Raw genomic sequence first — 20,576 nt, forward strand, 5'->3', positions numbered from 1 at the left:
CCTCTTGCCCAAAGTATTTTTTAACAATTATGAAGAGGTGGTAGTTGTGATCAAAATTCAAATATTTGGCAACTGACTCATATTTATGACAGTTGCAGTATCCCAGGATCATGTGACAACAACAACAACAACAACAACAATAATAAGAAGAAAGACCTACAAATAGAAATAGAAAGACTGTGGCAAAAGCAAGCAAGGGTAGTACCAATAGTAATAGTCTCCTTGGGTGCAATCCCAAAACAACTGGAGCACCACTTGAACACCATTGGCATTGATAAATTTGCTATTAGTCAATTGCAAAAGGTGGCCTTACTAGGAACTGCTTCCATCCTGCGACGATACCTGTAATACCATCAAACATCCATATCTGCCTATCCCAGGTCCTGGGTAAGGACTCGATAGGTAGACAAAATGCCAAATCCAGTCTGAACATCTGGCTGACTGTGCGATGATCCAAAATAATAATAATAATAATAATGATGATGATGATGATGATGATGATGATGATGATGATGTTGGAAGGGACCTTGGAGGTCATCAAGGCCAACCCTCTCTTCAGGCAGGTAACCCTATACCATTTCAGACAAATGGCTGTCCAGTCTCTTCTTAAAAACTTCCAGTGTTGGAGCATTCACCGCTTCTGGAGGCAGGTTGTTCCACTGGGTTAATTGTTCTAACTGTCAGGAGGTTTCTCCTTAGTTCTAGGTTGCTTCTCTCCTTGATTAGTTTCCACCCGTTGCTTCTTGTCCTGCCTTCAGGCGCTTTGGAGAATAGATTGACTTCCTCTTCTCTGTGGCAACCCCTGAGATATTGGAACAGTGCTATCGTGTCACTCCTCGTCCTTCTCTTCATTAAACTAGACATACCCAATTCCAGCAGCCGTTCCTGATATGCTTTAGCCTCCAAGTCCCTAATCATCTTTGTTGCTCTTCTCTAGAGTCTCAACATCTTTTTTACATCATGGTGCTCACCCCATGTAAGGGAGTGATATATTTTCAATCTCTTAGGGGAATTGAGAACCCCCCAAAGAAATTGGTCAGAAAGTCAAGCGCACATGGCAACAACCGCCTTTGAGGACACCCAGAAGAAGAAGACGTATCTTGAAGCCCAGCAAAGAAGAATCCTTTGAGGATTTCACTTTTTCAATCTAAAAAAGCTTTCAAAGACATCAGAAATCGCATAGCCAGTGGAGAAGGAAGTATGTGAGCACATATTTCCTGGATGGTCTACTTTTAGTTCCAAGAGTGGCTGAAGTATTTCCTGTAGCCTCAAACCCTGCAGCAAATATTTCCTCTGCAGGTGTATTGAGCAGGGTCACCAAGGCAGACTAAACCTCTGGTTATTAATCTCCCTAGTTATTAAGATCAGTAGAGGGGCCTCTTGAAGATGCCACCTCTTTCGGAGACTCATCTTTTTGGCACACAGTAATAGCATTTTAATTTATTAGATGATTTTGCTATTTATTTCATTGTTTTCTGAATCAGTTTGTTAAATTTCTGTATTCTGTTTTTGTTTTAACATTTGTTAGCTGCCTTGAGTGCTTTCCACAGGAGAAAGACAAGGTATAAATCAAATAATAAATAATCAGTCGAAGTTGCTATTAACTTTCATCATTTTTGGTGAAAACTCTTTTGAAAATCATTAGATGATAACTTGGCTGAAAACAAGGGCAACAAGGAAACCTTTCCAGCTGTTTCTACAAGAAGAGTAGATAGCAACTTGCTTAGCCTAAGGTCACTTCCCTTCATTTCCTATCCAAAACCAAAGTTACACAAGGATCTAGAATTCATTGGCATGAGTCAGATTATCAGCTGAAGCAGCAGGAATCTAAGGGTCATTCTTTATAAATGGACACCACATATCAAGATCACCAATGGTCTGGTGGTGGGCAGACTTGGCTTATTTGCCTAGTGCTACTGTTCTAATATTCAGGCACCTAGTGTTTTGTACAGTGACATAGCTAATGAAGTTTTTCCCTGAAATGCCAGAAAGCACCTACTGATGCTTCAAGCCATCAACCATCTATTTGCTATCAAAGTCATAGAATCATTCCCACTGGCAGTAAGTTCCATGTGGCAACCTGGAGTTCCATTCTTTTGGCTAGCTTTCTTTTATTTCCAAGAATCATGTTTGTATGTTCATTTACCCATCTTCTGGAAGTTTTCGAGATTTGAACTGGGCCATTATTCTCAAAATACTGCTCTCCCATTTGGTATGGCAACATAAAGATCCTTGTAGCATGTGTAGTGTCTCTCTTAGGACAAAATTCAAATCTACTGCTATTTAGATTGGCTTCTCCTCTGTTCTCATTCTTTAACAGAGTGAGCAAGATAGTCTGTTGCTTATCATACCTTGACTTCTGCATCAACTGGGAGAAGAGGCAGATGCCCCTGCTTAATGCCTGCAGCTTCTGGAAACAAAGCTGAAGTATTCTGGCAGGCTTGGCCCTCCTCCCTTACAAGAATTAATCAGGTCAGTGATGCATGCCAAATGGTTGAAATTCAGCAGTCCTAGATCATCTCTAAGGCTCAGTTCCATGGGCCAGGACTCACTCATACTCCCTACAGTAGGCATCATTTTCCTTATTGAGAGGAGAAGCAACTGGACCAAGTCATTTTATTCCACCAAGATCTCATTTGAAAGTCTTTTATGTCATGGATGTCTAAGGCCCTTGAAAAGATTGTATGCTTTTTCACCCATACTACTTGCCAATGCCAGCCTTTGGGGATTAGGAGACTTGTGTAGGGGACACAAGGCTTAGCTTGTTGGATGCTGTCAGAGTCATTAAAAATTATAGCCTTCTTGGAACTCAAAGTAATCAGGCTAGGGCTCTGCAATTCTGATCTAAACTCATGAGGGAGACCTCAACAATGTTAGAATAATCAGTCACATCTTTCATCAATCAATAAATCATGTCAAGGCCTCCTTCAACTTGTTCAGTGACTAGCCCAGTACATGGAAGCTTACAGTTATATTATTTGGTTCATCTACTCTTCAGTACATCTTGCTAGCAGCTTGACTACCTTCTCTACTAATGTCCCCTCGGTATTATATGCAGGGTAGCAACATGATCCTCAGACTAGGCTGAGCTTTGTTGAGGTAAGTATATTGTGCCTTACAAAGGAAGAAGAGTACAACTCTTTTAATTCACAAATCAAAATTGACATTTCTTGCAGGAGAAGAGCTTTACAATAAGTAGTACTTTGTCTGTACGTTTGCTTAGAGAGTCAGTCAAAAATTTTTGGGGATCATTGTAATTTCAGATAAGGATATCCTCCTTTAAGTAGGAAAATGGTACATCAGCTTTATTATGAAATTCCTTTTTCTACTAGGAATGAAAGGTACCTGTTCCTTTTCTTTCAACTGTGGGATTTTTCTTAAGAAGGAGTGTCCTCTCTAAAACTTTTATTTGTTGTTAATTGCGAAGTCGTGTCCGACCCATCGCGACCCCATGGACAACGTTCCTCCAGGTCTTCCTGTCCTCTACCATCTTCTGGAGTCCATTTAAATTCACACCTACTGCTTCAGTGACTCCATCCAGCCATCTCATTCTCTGTCGTCCCCTTCTTCTATTGCCCTCAATCTTTCCCAGCATTAGGCTCTTCTCCAGTGAATCCTTCCTTCTCATTAGGTGGCCAAAGTACTTGAGTTTCAACTTCAGGATCTGGCCTTCTAAGGAGCAGTCGGGGTTGATCTCTTCTAGGACTGACCGGTTTGAACGCCTTGCAGTCCAAGGACTCGCAGGAGTCTTCTCCAGCACCATAGTTCAAAGGCCTCAATTCTTTTGTGCTCAGCCTTTCTTATGGTCCAACTTTCACAGCCATACATTGCAACTGGGAAAACCATGGCCTGGACTATACGCACTTTTGTTGGCAGGGTGATGTCTCTGCTTTTTAGAATGCTGCCTAGATTTGCCATAGCTTTCCTCCCCAGGAGCAAGCGTCTTTTAATTTCTTGGCTGCAGTCCCCATCTGAGGTGATCTTTGAGCCCAGAAAAATAAAATCTGTCACTACCTCCATTTCTTCCCCATCTATTTGCCAGGAATTGAGAGGGCCGGATGCCATGATTTTGGTTTTCTTAATGTTGAGTTTCAAGCCAACTTTTGCACTCTCCTTCTTCACCCGCATCAAGAGGCTCTTTAGTTCCTCTTCACTTTCTGCCATCAGAGTGGTATCATCTGCATATCTTAGGTTGTTGATATTTCTCCCGGCAATCTTAATTCCAACTTTTGATTCATCTAGCCCTGCCTTTCTCATGATGTGCTCTGCATATAAGTTAAATAGGCAGGCGACAGTATACAGCCTTGCCGGACTCCTTTTCCAATTTTGAACCAATCAGTGGTTCCGTGTCCAGTTCTCACTGTTGCTTCTTGACCCACATATAGGTTTCTCAAGAGACAAATGAGATGGTCTGGTACTCCCATCTCTTTAAGAACTTGCCACAATTTGTTGTGATCCACACAATCAAAGGCTTTTGCATAGTCAATGAAGCAGAAGTAGATGTTTTTCTGGAACTCCCTAGCTTTCTCCATGATCCAGCGTATGTTGGCAATTTGATCTCTAGTTCCTCTGCCTCTTCGAAATCCTGCCTGTACTTCTGGTAGTTCTCGATCCACATACTGCTGGAGTCTAGCTTGTAGGATTTTAAGCATAACTTTACTAGCATGTGAAATGAGTGCAATGGTGCGATAGTTTGAACATTCTTTGGCATTGCCTTTCTTTGGAATTGGAATGTAAACTGACCTTTTCCAATCCTGTGGCCACTGTTGAGTTTTCCAAATTTGCTGGCAAATTGAGTGTAGCACTTTTACTGCATCGTCTTTTAAGATTTTGAATAGCTCAGCTGGAATACTGTCACCTCCACTAGCTTTGTTGTTGCTCAGATTTTCTAAGGCCCATTTCACTTCACATTCTAGGATGTCTGGTTCGAGGTCAATGACCATCTCATTGTGGTTATCTGGGATGTTAAGCTCATTCTTGTATAGTTCTTCTGTGTAGTTTTGCCATCTCTTCTTAATCTCTTCTGCCTCTGTTAGGTCTCTGCCATTTTGGTCCTTTATCATGCCCATCTTTGCATGAAACGTTCCCTTCATATCTCCAATTTTCTTGAAGAGATCTCTGGTCCTCCCTATTCTGTTGTTTTCTTCTATTTCTTTGCACTGTTCATTTAAGAAGGCATTCTTATCTCTTCTAGCTACTCTCTGGAATTCTGCATTCAATTGGGTGTATCTTTCTCTTTCTCCTTTGCCTTTCGCTTCCCTTCTTTCCTCAGCTATTTGCAAAGCTTCCTCAGACAGCCATTTTGCTTTCTTGCATTTCTTTTTCTTTGGGATGGTTTTAGTTGCTACCTCTTGTACAATGTTGCGAACTTCCATCCATAGTTCTTCAGGCACTCTGTCTATCAGATCCAGTTCCTTAAATCTATTTGTCACCTCTACTGTATATTCATCAGGAATATGATTTAGTTCATACCTGAGTGGCCTAGTGCTTTTCCCTACTTTTTTCAATTTAAGCCTAAATTTTGCAACGAGAAGCTCATGATCTGAGCCACAGTCAGCTCCTGGTCTTGTTTTTACTGACTGTATAGAGCTTCTCCATCTTTGGCTGCAGAGCACATAGTCAATCTGATTTCTATGTTGACCGTCTGGTGATGTCCATGTGTAGAGCCGTCTCTTGGTTGTTGGAAAAGAGTGTTTGTTATGACCATCGTATTCTCTTGACAAAATTCTATTAGCCTGTGCCCTGCTTCATTTTGTACTCCAAGGCCAAACTTGCCTGTTATTCCGGTTATCTTTTGGCTTCCTACCTTAGCATTCCAATCCCCCATGATGATAAGGACATCATTTTTGGGTGTTAATTCTATAAGGTGCTATAGGGCTTCATAGAACCGGTCAATTTCATCCTCTTCAGCACCAGTGGTTGGTGCATAGATTTGGACTACTGTGATATTGAATGGTTTGCCTTGGATTCGAATAGAGATCATTCTGTCATTTTGAGGATTGTATCCCAGTATTGCTTTTCCTATTCTTTTATTGACTATGAAGGCTACTCCATTTCTTCTGAGGGATTCTTGCCCACAGTAGTATACCTGATGGTCATCTGAGTTAAATTCACCCATTCCTGTCCATTGTAGTTCGCTGATTCCTAAGATGTCGATGTTCAGTCTTGTCATCTCTTTTTTGACTACGTCTAGCTTGCCTTGATTCATGGATCTTACATTCCAGGTTCCTATGGAGAAAAAATCTTTACAGCATCGGACTTTCCTTTCACCACCAGATATATCCACAGCTGAGCGTCCTTTCGGCTTTGGCCCAGTCGCTTCATTCTTTCTGGCGCTACTAGTACTAGCCCTCTGCTCTTCCCCAGTAGCATATTGGACACCTTCTGACCTGAGGGGCTCATCTTCCAGCGTCATATCTTTTTGCCTTTTAGTACTGTCCATGGGGTTTTCATGGCAAAGATACTGGAGTGGTTTGCCATTTCCTTCTCCAGTGGATCACATTTTGTCAGAACTCTCTGCTATAACCTGTCCGTCTTGGGTGGCCCTGCACGGCATAGCTTATAGCTTCATTGAGTTACGCAAGCCCCTTCGCCACGACAAGGCAGTAATCCATAAAGGGGAAAAACTTTTATTTACATCTGTTTTTATTTAACCTCACACTTTTGAAACTATTTTTCAATAATGCTTTTCATCTCTCCACAGTGCTAAACTATAAACTACTTGGCTATTATATGGTAAATATGCAAACATACCTGAGGAGAGATATTGGAGTTGTAGTTCAGAATATCTGGAGTGCCCACCCATGTTAAAGGATCTGTGATGATTTGATTTTAAAAGATTGTTGACTGAAAATAGCTGAAGCTGAAATGGACCAAAGATCTAGGTGCTTATTATTGATTGCTTCTTATGCAGAACATGTAGGCGTTTCAATCACTATGGAATGCATGGGTTCCCTCCTGAAAGATCTCAGTGTCAGGTTGGGGATAGGTCATCCTAGAAAAAATCTGTCTACATGTTTGCTAAAGAGTTAATACTGACTTGATGGCATGCAATTGGTTATTGTTGATTTTGTATAAATAGTATAGGATACTTGGTACACATCAAATATGTTGTAAAATCTTCTGAGTTTCTTTCATCAAGAAAAATATAATATTAAATAATGTTGTATGTTACGATAGAATTCTACTTACTAGGGAACACTTCAATTTATGAAACAAATTGCTACTATTTGGAATAATTCTCATTATTTGTTTGATCAAAATTGTAAAAGACTACAACTAGTAAAAAGGGAAAGAGAAATATGGTCTTTATTAACTAGTAGTGGTGCTACTAAAGGCAACCCTCCCCTACACTGAATCTGGAATATATTACTGTATATGAAAGGTTTTCCCTACACTTGAAAACTTGCTGTTGTTTCCCTCATACTCTAATTTTTGTTTCTTATTTATTTAATAACTGAAGTTCTCTGGTGTCTTGCGGATAATTATGGAAAACAGAGGTTTCAGAAAAACATTCTAAAGGGAGAAAATATTTTTAAAATATGTAATTAAAAATACATATTACAGGAAACATAAAACCATATTCTCTCAGTATGTAATAGTCTGAATACAAAATTATAGAAGTGCGTGGAAGAAGAATGTATTGTGAGGCTTCATATAGAGCCATATAACAGTCTGCGTTTTGTTTTCAGATTTCTGCAGAAATGAAAATTAGGAAACATTTTCAAATATTTGGAGTCAAGAGAGTCACTGAACCCACATTATTAATGTAGGGTGTTTTGGGGAGCCATTTTAGTTGGGTGGGATTTTTTTAAAAAATTACATGTGTATATTGTATTTTGTATTTTTAATTCTTTCTAGCAACTCAGAATCACGTTTGTAAGATGGGCAGCTGAATAAATACATTTTAAGTAATTAAATATCTGCTTTGATGAATTAGAAAGGTATGTGGCTTGAAGAATACCTAGATCAGCCTTATCGCTGGATTGAATGACAATTTTTGGACACCAGTAATTTCAGTTAATCTATTTTGTTGTTGTAATTATTATCACTACAATAAGAAATGGATTGTATTCAAAGAAGTGCTAGAGAAGGCTCAGAGTAGATCTCTGCTAATTTTTAACGTCTTGAATTTTTTTTTTTTTAAAGATTGATAAAATTTAGAATTGCAGTCGTGAAAGATAGCAAGATAGTGTAGGGAGCAGTGCCAAGGAAAGATTCTCTCACAATGGCCTTATTATATTATAGAGACAGAAGAACTAAGTCAGGTACCACAAAGTTTGCAACTCAGTTTTGCATATGGGCAAGAGTATAATTGAGGAAGACCCGAGAAAGGGCAGATTTGCACACTGTTACTGGTGGCATCGATGACTCTAATTTCTGCACTCTTATGATATCCAGTTGGTAGTGGAACATTGTGCAAGCAAACAGCCAAACTCCAAGAACATCAAGAACTTTACTTTCATCTCTCAACTAGCTTGGTTCTAGACAAACACCAGAAAAGAAAAAGTGAAAGAAACAGACTATCTTTATTTTTTAGATTACCACAAAACTGCCCTTTTCCCTCCCTGCGCTGCCCCCTCTTCTTAACAAATCAGTGGCAGACTCCGTTAGAATGCTCAGCTAATGATATTGAAATATCTGGGGTGGGTTTTGTGTCATGGCTTTAAGTGAATGTAAACATTTAGATTCCAAGCAGCTGAATATCTTAGGATGAAAGTTGTAGGCTAACATTTATTGCTTTGTTTCTTACTTATTAGGCTAACAAAGAATTGTTGGAGCAACTGGAAAGAAGGTAAGGAATGGGGGAAGTAAATGACCTCCTAATCATTTTTCAATTTTACCTTGGTATAAATCTCTATAGATTTGGTATAAATCTGCCACAGATTTCTGAAATATAGGGCTTGGCATAGAGATGTTCTGAAATTCCATCCTTGACATTTCTGTGCAAAGCAGAAATTGGTAAATTGTGGCTGCTGAAATTTAAGTTTGCATCCCCCAATATTATACTGATAATGCTTTCAAATTCCAGCTGCACAATTTTTTTCTTATTTTCAGATGTAAAAATAGCCTCATGTATATCTAAAATAGGCTTAAGATAATTGGTGAAAAAAAGAAAATAAAATCCAATTCTCTTCCCCTCCTCACAATAAACAAGAAGGAAAGACATCAGAAAGGCAACATCATTACTTCCATCCACCTTCACAAAGTTAAGTGTGAGTCTCCAAAAGAACTTGAGAAAGTAGGATGGGAAGGAGCTTTCTGGATGAAGTAATATTCTGAGGAATTAAGGCTATGTTACAGCTGGTTCTGTTAAGACTGTTCAGTGGTAAACGTTCCTTGAGGAAATGTGCATAGTTACCATCCTGATTATTTTAACCAGTTTTGAATAGTTGTCAATGTACATGTTCTCTGCTTCAGTATTTCAGATAAGGATGACAAAATAAAGACGGTTGAAGAACTCCTTGAAACTGGGCTCATAGAAATGGCAAATAAGGAGGACGAATTAAAGGTAATGACTTTATGAATGTCACATGGATTACTTGTGTAAGATTTCATATACTTCAGCTAGCCATGCCAAATTGCATAGTATATGTGGAGGATTTTGTAGGGTTTGGAATGAACTTCTGTGTGACACATAACTCACATATATGTATCCACAGATGACTACTCAAAGAATTGCATTTACAGATAACTAATCTCTTCTTTTATTCCCATCCCCTCTTTTCTGCCAAGAGAATTAAGACATGTCATTATTCTTTATGCTGGAATAGGATTAGGCCTTCAGAGATTTTTGTATTGAAGACATCAGTGTGCCATTTGATACTGTGTCATTGAGTTGCAGTTTAGACTGTCAAGCTGGAATGCGTAAATATGAAGGTGTCATTCATGATCCCTTGTGGTACACATATTTAATCTTTGATATGTGTGCCAAGCACTGGTATGTCTTGAAGAGTTCAGGGAAAAATTGTAAAGCATTCTTCTATATTAGAATATTATTCTGGTGATGATGATAAATACTACTTCTACTACTACTACTACTACTAGTAGTAGTAGTAGTAATAATAATAATAATAATAATAATAATAATAATAATAATATAAAAGGTTGTCAAAACCGTACTGAGGATTTACATTTCACATTTAATTAAATTTATATTAAATTTATTGTTATTTTTGAGGGTGTATCTATGTTCCATTATATCTGCTTGACCAATTCAGTCTGGCAGGATTGGTGTGTTTAAGTAACACTCTCTATGGCAGGGGTTCCCAACGAGGGGTGTGAGACGATATTCCAGGGGGTGCGAAAACTTGGTTTTCAAAATTATAGTATATATGCATAATTCGTTGCTGTTATTTGGAACTTTTGTAAGGGGTACGAGAATATATCAGAAGCGTTCTAGGGATGCAGGATATAGAAAAGGTTGGGAACCATTGCTCTATGGGGACTGAAGAAGGATATCTTTTCTGTCGCAATGCCTGTCCTCTGGAATGAGGTTCCCCCAAGATGGCCCCCACCCTACTGATGTTTCCAAGGGACTTGAAAGCATGGCTCTTCATCTAGGCCAGGGGTAGGCAACCTTGGCTGTTTTATGACTCGTGGACTTCAACTCCCAGAATTCTGGGAGTTGAAGTCCACGAGTCATAAAACAGCCAAGGTTGCCTACCCTTGATCTAGGCCTTTGCTGAAGATGACTTTGATCCAAGTTGTTTTATTTCCCACAGTCGTCATCCTGCCATTTTTACTCTTATTGTTTCTTGTAGTTTTTAATGTCTAGTTTTAATGTTTTAAATAATTTATAAACTGGCCAGTGTCACTGAGAGCTGGGCAGCATATAATTTAATTAATTATTATTATTATTATTATTTAAAGATAAGTAGCAATATTGCAACTCTTCAATATAGAAACTGTTTTGTTTGTAAAGACATTAAGAACAGACAACTTATCCCTGAAAAATGAAGTTGAAAATCTTCAGAAAGTACAAACTGAACAGGTATGTCTTATCAGAACTTTTTTAAAAAAAATCTTCAAATTGATTGCTGGTGATTATAAGTATAATGTTTTCCATCTACTAGTATCCTGCCAATCATATCAGTATCCCACTGGAGAATTGTGATGCCATGACAATGTATTCTTTTATATTAGCTTTGAAGATCTGGCTTTGCCTCCAGATGCTAGGTTAGGAAATAAGTCCCCTGTGGGAATACCAGTTTCCTTTGTTTTACATTGTTTTGATTGTTCTTATCTTGTACACTACCCAAAGTTACCATCAGTTAAGTAGTCTGTATCAGAGGCCCCCAACCTTTTGGGCACCAGAGACTGCTTCTGTGGAGAAAGATTTTTCTGTGGACCAGAGAGAGCATGGTTTCGTGTGCTGCATGCATTCCACGGATGGGGCTTTGCTTGTTTGTGCGGCCCAGTTGCTGGCATGCTGTGGCCTGGTGCAGGTCCACGGACGGGGGTTGGGGACCCCTGGTCTATATATTTGATTTATAAAAATATTTTTTGTGTGTCTGGAGGATTTTACTTGAAACTTTTGGATTGTAATGTTGCTACTCTAATTTGAAATCTGTTATCACATCTTGCTTTACTATATCCCACCCAAAGGCCAGCTAGAATCTATACTATATCTTTTATGTAGAAGATTACATACATTAAAATATTATTGACATTCTGAGGATGGCACAGTACTCCAGTTACTAGTTAATGTGATCAGGCAGAGAATTTGTACTCTAAGCTAAGCTGTGCTTAAGGGTTACCCTTGGAATGTAAGTTCATGTCGGACACCAGGCTATATTAAATAAAATTGTTTGGTGGTAGGATATAGGCCTATCATTCTTAATACACTGCTTCCAAAAATCACAGAGGAGGGAAAACTGGATTCCGGTGGAATGCCACTAGAGTGACAATGTGACATACACAATATTTTTCACAAAGAATCTAGGGAGCTAAACTGTGCTTGCAAGTTGTGTTTAGGATTAAATTATCAGTAGATGCCAAATACTATTGTTTAATTTGATTAAATAATAGAGCTAATTTGTTTTCTAATTTGTAATTATAATTACAATACTACAAATACAGTTGTAATTCTAATATTAATTTCTCTTAGTAGATCAATAAAAGAATTAATTAATTAATAAAACTACTATTTGTGCCAGGTAATCATTATTGTCCTTTGAAGCATCATTCAGCGATTTGAGTCTTTCCTATTAAATGCTAATACATTTTCATCTTTTTCCCCCTTCCAAAGGTATCATTTGCATCCTTGGTAGAAGACCTGCGAAGGGTGTAAGTAGCAGCATGACTTTAATTTTAATACACTCTTAATGTTTGCATTTTGTTACTATTAGAAATTAAGTGAATAAATATTGTTCTTCCATATCTAGATTTTTGTTTGCTATTGTACATATTAAATCCAGTTACTGTTGTAGAAATATTGCTTGTTTTCCATCAGCTGGCATTTACAAACTACTTCCTGATTAAACTATTATTCGCCTTGTACAAGAATTTATATATTTAAAATTTATTTTCTAAAATAAATGTATTTTATATCTGCATTTTCAATTTTATGTCTTGCTAAAGAATTAGTGAAAAAGATGGAAAGATCAAATCTGTGGAGGAACTGCTTCAAGCTGAAGTCCTTAAAGTTTCAATCAAGGAAAAAAATCTTGGGGTAAGTACTGGATCATTTGGATATTGATGCTCCATTATTTGTGGCATTAAATTGTGCGTGTATTTGCCCCTACACTGTATTTTAGTCAAATTTGTTTTTGCAACATACTCATTTTGTGTGATCTCCATTGTACAATTTTGTATGTTTTGTCATTGAAAAGGCTTTGGAACAGGAAATAGAGGCTGTGAAAGAAGAACTAAAAAAGGCCCATCTTGAGAAGGACACTCAGGTAAAGCCATTATGAGTTAGCAGCTGGGTGTATTTTACTTGGCATTGTTCCTCCCTCCACATCTGAGTCCTTCTTTCCTAACTCTCAGTAAAAAAAATGTTTTATTTCAGTTTTTGCCATGAGTCTTAAAAACAATGAATCATATAGGATTGCAGTATTTAATAATTCATTTTGATTAGGAATAGTTGCTGAATTTTAAAGAAGGACATGGCCTCCACTAATATTAAGCAGATTTTTAGATTTGAAAAAAATCTGTTTATTTTAGAAAAGGCTAATCAGTATGTATGCAATAAGAAGAAAGCATTTCCTAAGATAATATGTCTACATTTACATCATGTAAACCTTATGAAAACATCATGTAAAGAAATGATAGTTCTAAAGAACTGTCATTTTTTGCCATGTGCAAATTTAGTTCATCAGCTCAAGCTCCTAACATCATTGTTATTGTTATTGTTGGCCGACACAATCAAGGTGGTGTAGTGACTATAACATTGAACTTGGACTGGGAGGGGCTCAAAAATCACTGACTATAAGTCAGTCAACTTTTCTCAGCCCAGCCTATCTCACTATCTTTATTGCAGCATAAAATGGAGATTCCATGAAAACTACCTTGAGCTCCTAGAAAAACTGAGAAATATAATAAAGTATTTTTTTTATTTGAAAGATAGACCTAGCATTCTATAAATGATGCTTCTGAAGATTCACAGAAATGCTAGAGTTGTTATCAAAGAAGAATTTTAAGAAAACGCCTACTCTAAATGGTATTTAGAGAAGCCAATATTGTAATACACTTATAGAAATCAATGGTGCAACTGCACCTGGAATTTTATGTGCAGTTCTGGTGGTCATAAACCCAAAAAGGATATAATAGAGCTAGAGAAGGCAATTAAGATAATCAAGGGCTAGAATAGCTTCCCAGTGAGGAAAGGTTGCAATATCACAGGCTTTCTAATCTATCAAGAAGGCAACTGGGGGGATTGAGGTGTACAGGATTATGCAGGGTATCGATAAAGTTAGCAAGGAAACTCTATTTCTGCTTTCCCAAAATACTGGAAATGGGGATCACTCAATAAATCTGAATCCTGAAAGAATCAGGATAACATGTACTGGTAATTCAGTTTTGGAATTCAGTGCCATGAGGTGAGGTGCTGGCTACCAGCTTGGCTGGTTTCAGAAAAAGCTGAGTTTGATTTCTGGAAGTCAAAGGACATATTGTTTCAAGACCTTTTCATTATTGCCCATTGTTTCTTTTGTCTTCCAGAACACAACATTTTTAGTTCTGCAAAAATGCTCTTTTTCTAGAATAGTCTGACTGCATTTAATTAAATTCCCAAGAATAACATTTTACAGAAGTGTCAAAGTATTCCAAAAGACAACTGTAAATATTTGATATTAGTATTGTTATGGCTTGCTATCTTATTTTTCCTTGGACTTAACATTTTATCATTATTCTGCACATCTCTTTTGTATACATATATGTGTATTTTTTCTGTTAGGTGTCTTTTGTTCAGGAAGTTGAAGATCTTCAAAACCAGTAAGTGTTTCTGATAACAAGAATGGAGGTGTTTTCTAGCAGTCCTTTTTAATAGAATGTTAATAGAACATAGCTTTAATTTTCATCATGTTTATCGTATTAGAAACAGTTCTTGCATAATCTAGGATTGGAAAACTATGGTAAGGCTTATATTAAATCTCTGATTAGAGGTTAGGTAACTAAAATTGAAGTTATTATTTTAATAGCAAGTAAAGATCTTAAAACAACCTTCCATTTCAAACAAAAGGCTGTCCAGTCTCTTCTTAAAAACTTCCAGTGTTGCAGCATTCATAACTTCTGGAGGCAGGTTGTTTCACTGATTAATTGTTTTAAGTGGCTCAAGGCTACTGGGGAACTCATGAGCTGTATAAGATTTCCAGGACATTGTAATTATAGGAATGGAAGAACTGTAACCCCTGGAACACCAAATATATCCAGAGCTTGTAAAAGTCGTACTAGGTAATCAGTACAACAGAAATCTCAGCATGTCCTTATAACCAGTCTGTGCACAGGCCCTCATACCCAGTCATTGCTGGGAAACCCCAGGGACAATTCTGATAGGCAGCATCCCTGTCACTTCTCAATCAGAGTTCAAGGGTACTTGCTAGGTCTGATAGACATACTGTGCTAATGAGAGTGGTAAAGTATACATGAAATCACTGAAATACCAGTGAAATCCAATTCAAGAAGGGTTTAGGCTTCAATAATTGTATTTTCTTTTTAAAAAATAATGATAAAAAAGGTCTCCTTCAAGCATGGATTTATTCTCGTGGTTTTCCTGGGTAATAAATTGCCATTTCCTTTTTGTAAGGTTTTTTTTTTTTTTTTTTAATTTCCCAGGCTAACCTGTATCCCTTGTATTTCTGGGAATCTGTCATCCAAATACAAATCCAGATTAATTAATCTTACCTTTTCAGCACCTAAAATGGACATCATGAGGATTGTTCAAACTATTTACACTGTTAATTTTGCTGCTTTTCCTTTGCTCTTACCCTACCATTCTTTGTATTCTTGTTGACCCACATTGCTGGCCTTGGCAAAGTGATCGTGCCCTGAATTCAGCATTTGGCTTTTTTGTCTATGAAGACATATAACAATTGCTGTTGCTTTTATTTATGGTCTGCTATTTATTTATTTAAATATCCACCCATCTTACAAATGTAACTTTTATCTTGTTCACTCTTGCAGACTGAAGGAGAAAGAGGAACGGGTGAATAGTCTAGAAGTATTGTTGAAAGAAAAGGAGAGTGAGATTTCAAAGAATGTAGAATGCCTTCAGGTATAGTTGATGAAACCCTAAAACTCAGCAGGTGATCTTAGATATTTTATCACATTAATTTTCCTCTGTCTCTTTCCTGCTAGGTTTCTGTTGCTACTTCTATTAAAGATCATGAGGCTATGTAAGTGAACAAAGTGGAACTTCCTCCACCATTATATACTCTTCCACATTTTGACTTGGGGTAAATTCTTGATTCAGTTGGAGTGTGAATAAGTAAGAGAGACATTTCATTGTTCTTGGTATTGGTTGGAACAGCTATTTGTATCGGGTGATGCCCTCTTCGTTGTAGACTTGCTCCTGTATCAAGGTAGTAGTAAATCTTCAAATGAACAATGAGAGTTTCTGGCATGGTTGGTTGCCAGAGCAGTCAAAGAAGCATGATAACCACAATTAGTTGGGAAACTTGAAAACCAATCCTGTCATACATATGCTTTCATATCATTCACCCCTAACTTTGCTTGCTGGCTAAAAGATTCTGTTTTGAGTAATTTGCTGAAGGATTCATTTGGTGTTTTTTATGAGTAATTTTTTAAACCATGTTCACAGATTGAGAGAGAAACAAGAAGAAGTGCAAGAAATGGCAAAATTATTAGATGAGAGGGGAAAAGAAGTTGCTCACCAAAGAAAAGAGTTGCAGGTGGCTGTAATAGCTTTAAGAGGAGTGGGAGGGGTGTTATGAAGCAGCCACGGAAACCTAAGACATCACCCTCTTTTACAGGCTGTACAGGAAGAGAATAGGTTACTGAGAGTACAGATTCAAGAAATCAAGCAGGAAAATGGCAAACAGGTATTTCTCCAGATTACTAAATTTACAGTTAAAAAGTGAGACCTTGTATGTATTATATGCTCTCTGCCTTAGGAGTCACTTTGAATAAAACCAATTAACTGATTGAAATTACTATTGATAAGGTCTCGTGTTTGGTTCAATAAGGAGGAGGAATTTTCCTGTCCACTTATTGGAACAATGGATCTTATTTTCTAGCCTATCATTTGACCCCTGTCAGAGCCATGCATTTCAAGGATAATATTTTAATTGTGACAGGACTCCTTTGTCAGACATGACTTTCTCCATCCTTTCCTAATTCCATTACAGCATCTTTATGTGTGAAATAGGTGTTTGTATGTAAATTTTAATCTGATAAGGAGCATACAAGGTGACAGAAGGCTAAGGCACCTATTTCACTCCTTCAAAACCATCCCCCCAAATCAGGTTGGTTTTAGAGACATGGTGGCTCAGTAGTTTAATGACACTGGAGATGGTCTCTGCTTCAGCAGTTCGAGTCCTAGCACTGTTTGGCAGAATGAGCACCTGTCACTTGCTTCAGCTTCTATCCACCTAACAGTTCAAAAGCATGTTCTACGCAAATAAATAAATAAGTACCACTTCAGTGGGGAGACAAGTTGGTTCTTCATGCAGGCAGTCAGATTCTTTCCTGATTATGACACCCATTTATGAAGCAGCTTCAGGGAAGGGAGCAGGCCTAGGATGACACTGTAGGAAGAGCTGCTCATTTTGTATCTGGTATGAAGCTACCTCACCTTTCTGTGGTGTAGCTTGGGAACAGTGCAAGTGTATCCTACAATAGAGCTGGTAAATTGGCAGCCACACTACTACTCTACAATAGCATTCTAGTGTCCCGGCTAATATAACGGGACACTAGAATGGGGGCATGGAGAAAAATATTGAGGTGGCATATGGCTGCATGTCAAATACTATTAAAACTGGGGAAATTTTCATTGCATTTCAGTTAAGTGATTTATGCTTCTGTTTCAGGAATCCTTGGCTATCAGGAATGAGCAACTTTTACAGCTGTAAGTTATTAGCAACTTATTTCAGCATGTCTTTTATACAGGTCTGAACTAAGATATTCTTCTGCTAGATGCTGTTTCCTCCCTGTTTCTCTTCATTAGTTACTCTTTCCACAGCAATACAGCTGCATTAGGTATTCATAGTCTAAATTCACTGGCCACTTTAAAAATCGTTGACTATTTGAGATTCACTTGTAATACTCTTAGTTTTAACTTAGTTTTATGTTTACTGTAAACTGTTAAGAGACAATTGGTTTCTAGTGGTGCAGAAAGTTTGCATTTTATTTATTTATGAATAATGGCTTGCACAGTTCATATCCTTTAGAAAAATGTATTCTGCACTCACAGTGAAGTGACATTGTAGAGTATCATAATAAACTGTTGCTGGTTTTGCTGAACTACTGTTTAGCTATTGCCAATTAAATTGTACAAATGTTAAATATATTTAATAATAAGTGTGTTGCATGTATTATATTTTTATGACATGCTTCCTACAAGGAGCTCAAGAGAATGTTGGTGGGCAATCTTCCTACCAGTTTTAGCCTCACACTCTTGTGAGGTAAAACAGGTTAAGTAATTTGTTGAAAATTACCCAAAGAATAGGCACATAGACATTTGAATTTGAATCTCCCTTGATCTTAATCCAATTTGTGGATCAACATAATAGCATGTAAAAACAATTCTGCATGCAAAACATGAAATGATCTAGCACAGAAGTTCAGCATCCTCTGAAAGCTAAAATCAGGAGAGACTTTATCACTCCGTGCACGATTACCATTAATTTTGGTGTCACTTTCATTTTAGATTGGGCTTCTAGATACAAAATAGCTCTTGAGAAAAAGGCAATTAAACAGAAAAGTAGATAGAGAAAGAGAACATATTTCAGAGATTTCCTGCATTCTCATTTAAACAGACTGATTTGAAAAACATCAGGTGTACTGCGAGAATAAGATGTACTTATGGGGTGTATGATATGTTGCTTTCTGTACTTAATGATGGTGCATGGAATAGCAACCTTATGGCCTCTCCCAACTGAGTACAGCTTAGAAAGGAAAGTCAACTAGTAGGGAGAAGAAAAATGCTTTACACCAGAGGTAGTCAACCTTGGCTCTTTTATGACTCGTGGACTTCAACTCCCAGAAGTCCACGAGTCATAAAAGAGCCAAGGTTGACTACCCCTGCTTTACACTGTCTGTGTCTTCATTTACTTGTTCCAAATTGTTTATAGTACTACCTTTTTAAGGACAGTTTTTAAAATCTCAAATCAGACAGAATTGGTGTTAGGGAGCAGAGGAATGTTTTAGCAAATAGCAGGCAGAGGGAAAAGTTGGGAACAATTAACATTGTAATTGCTGCCTTTTTACTTCCAACTGAATCCAGCAAAAAAGGGATTTTTCCTCTTCCTACTTTGAAAAGAGCAGATTTTCTAGTTCTCATGGTCTGAAGTGGAATCCTGAATATATGTTGACAATGGAGGGGGAGATCAATTATCTGTCTTTTCTGTTGAAGAAACAAAAACAGGAGTGTACTTCATAGTCCCTGTCTTTGCTCCCTTCTCTAAATGGCTGTGACTTTGCCTTTTCTTGTACGGATTTAGCATTTCCGGGAAAGAACAAGAAATCACCAGCCTCCAAAATGAGTTGGGCTCCTTGGAACTTGCAGTGGAGCAACAGAGGCAAAAGAACAATGTAAGTAACTCCTTCCAGAATACCTTTTGGGCCGACAGATGTGGAAGGAAGCACTCCTTTGGTACGGAATGTTCTCATCCTGGAAGATCTTTTGACTCCAGCCCTGTTTTCCTTAGCATTGCCTATGTGGGACACACAGGAGCTGTGGTCCAGCATGTCCAGAGGATTTCTTTTACCATTTACATCATGCCTTAATGTACACTTTTATCAGTTGTTTTAACCTGACTGTTTTTTATGTTTGAATGTTATTATAAAACTCTAAGATTATTTTGTTGAGAAGTGAAACACAAATGTTTTACATGAATATATATATTCCAGGCCCCCTCTTTTTAGCCCCTTTCCTCCAGCAGTAAGAGCAAGGTGGCTTTTCAGGGGATAGTCAGGGAGATTTTACTCTTCCTTTTATGTGATGAAAAGTTTTTGGAAGCATCTGAGAGGGTCCCACTGCTTAGTGAACAAATTTCAGAAGAAGAAAATGTTGTATTTTCTAGTTGGCTAAGTGAATTTCTTGAAAGTTGATAGGCAAATGTTTCTGAGAAACATTACCCGATTAAGAAAGAGTTTCCTGACCAAAGAAGCAAACTTAACATATATTCAGTTCACCTGCTGGGAGATCTTTTGACTTGACTTGAGCACCTGAGATCAGGACAAGGAGCAACAGGTGGAAACTCATTAAAGAGTGATCCTGCCTGGAACTACTGAGAAATTTCCTGACAGTGAGAGCAATTAGTCAAGGGAATAGCATGCCTTCTGGAACTGTGGATGTTCCATCACTGTAGGTTTCCAAGAAAAGATTGGACATTCATTTAAGCAGGATGGTCCTGCCTTGGACAGGGTGTTGGACTAGAAGACCTCCAAGGTCCCTTCCAGCTCTATGATTCTATAATTTACCTTTTCTCTTAAATCTTTCTGCTATTGGTCAACAAAACTGGAATCACGCTGGGCAGTCAAATCTGCTGTTCTATTGGGGGCTGCATAAGGTGGTCTGAAACTTTTCCTATGGAACTTCCTAAATATTTCTCCTGTCTCTGAAATACATTTCATCTCCTTTCAGCAGTCAGTAGGGATAATTGAATTTGCAAATTTCCTGTTCACTCTTAGAAAGCTATTTTAGGTTTTCATTCTATAAAAAAAATAGAATGAAGACAAACTAAAAAGGTTACTGGAGAGGTTTGTGACACAGGAAAATAAGGATGCCTCCCTTCAAATCAATACACAACTGTCAACTTTGGAATTCTTTGAAAAATCCTTCCCTTTTAATGTGATGATCATCTAAGAAAATAGAATTCTGATTTGGATTTCTCCTTTGATTAAGGTATAGCTGCTTTGTATTTTGACACAGTTTTGATTATTTTGTCAAAATG

At 37.7% G+C, this 20,576-nt stretch overlaps 1 protein-coding gene and 1 long non-coding RNA gene across 9 annotated transcripts in view; both read left to right on the forward strand.

The window, feature by feature from the left end:
• Positions 1-20,576, forward strand: part of KTN1 (kinectin 1) — an 86,225-nt gene that overhangs the window by 52,258 nt on the left and 13,391 nt on the right. For all 8 annotated transcript variants that reach the window (XM_039319552.1, XM_039319548.1, XM_039319544.1 and 5 more), the window contains 13 exons: positions 8,760-8,794; positions 9,421-9,511; positions 10,925-10,993; positions 12,251-12,288; positions 12,583-12,673; positions 12,834-12,902; positions 14,399-14,436; positions 15,625-15,715; positions 15,799-15,836; positions 16,262-16,352; positions 16,434-16,502; positions 17,490-17,527; positions 19,122-19,212. In XM_039319552.1, coding sequence (XP_039175486.1) covers positions 8,760-8,794; positions 9,421-9,511; positions 10,925-10,993; positions 12,251-12,288; positions 12,583-12,673; positions 12,834-12,902; positions 14,399-14,436; positions 15,625-15,715; positions 15,799-15,836; positions 16,262-16,352; positions 16,434-16,502; positions 17,490-17,527; positions 19,122-19,212 — 849 coding nt within the window. The remainder of the gene's footprint in view (positions 1-8,759; positions 8,795-9,420; positions 9,512-10,924; positions 10,994-12,250; positions 12,289-12,582; positions 12,674-12,833; positions 12,903-14,398; positions 14,437-15,624; positions 15,716-15,798; positions 15,837-16,261; positions 16,353-16,433; positions 16,503-17,489; positions 17,528-19,121; positions 19,213-20,576) is intronic.
• LOC120297200 lies at positions 872-8,608 on the forward strand. The gene is made up of 2 exons (XR_005553722.1): positions 872-2,472; positions 6,704-8,608. It is a non-coding gene; the product is annotated as an uncharacterized LOC120297200 (long non-coding RNA).

The sequence above is a fragment of the Crotalus tigris genome, unplaced genomic scaffold, assembly GCF_016545835.1.
Source record: "Crotalus tigris isolate CLP2741 ecotype Arizona unplaced genomic scaffold, ASM1654583v1 scf7180000023598.3388751, whole genome shotgun sequence".
NCBI classification, from domain to species: Eukaryota; Metazoa; Chordata; class Lepidosauria; order Squamata; family Viperidae; genus Crotalus; species Crotalus tigris.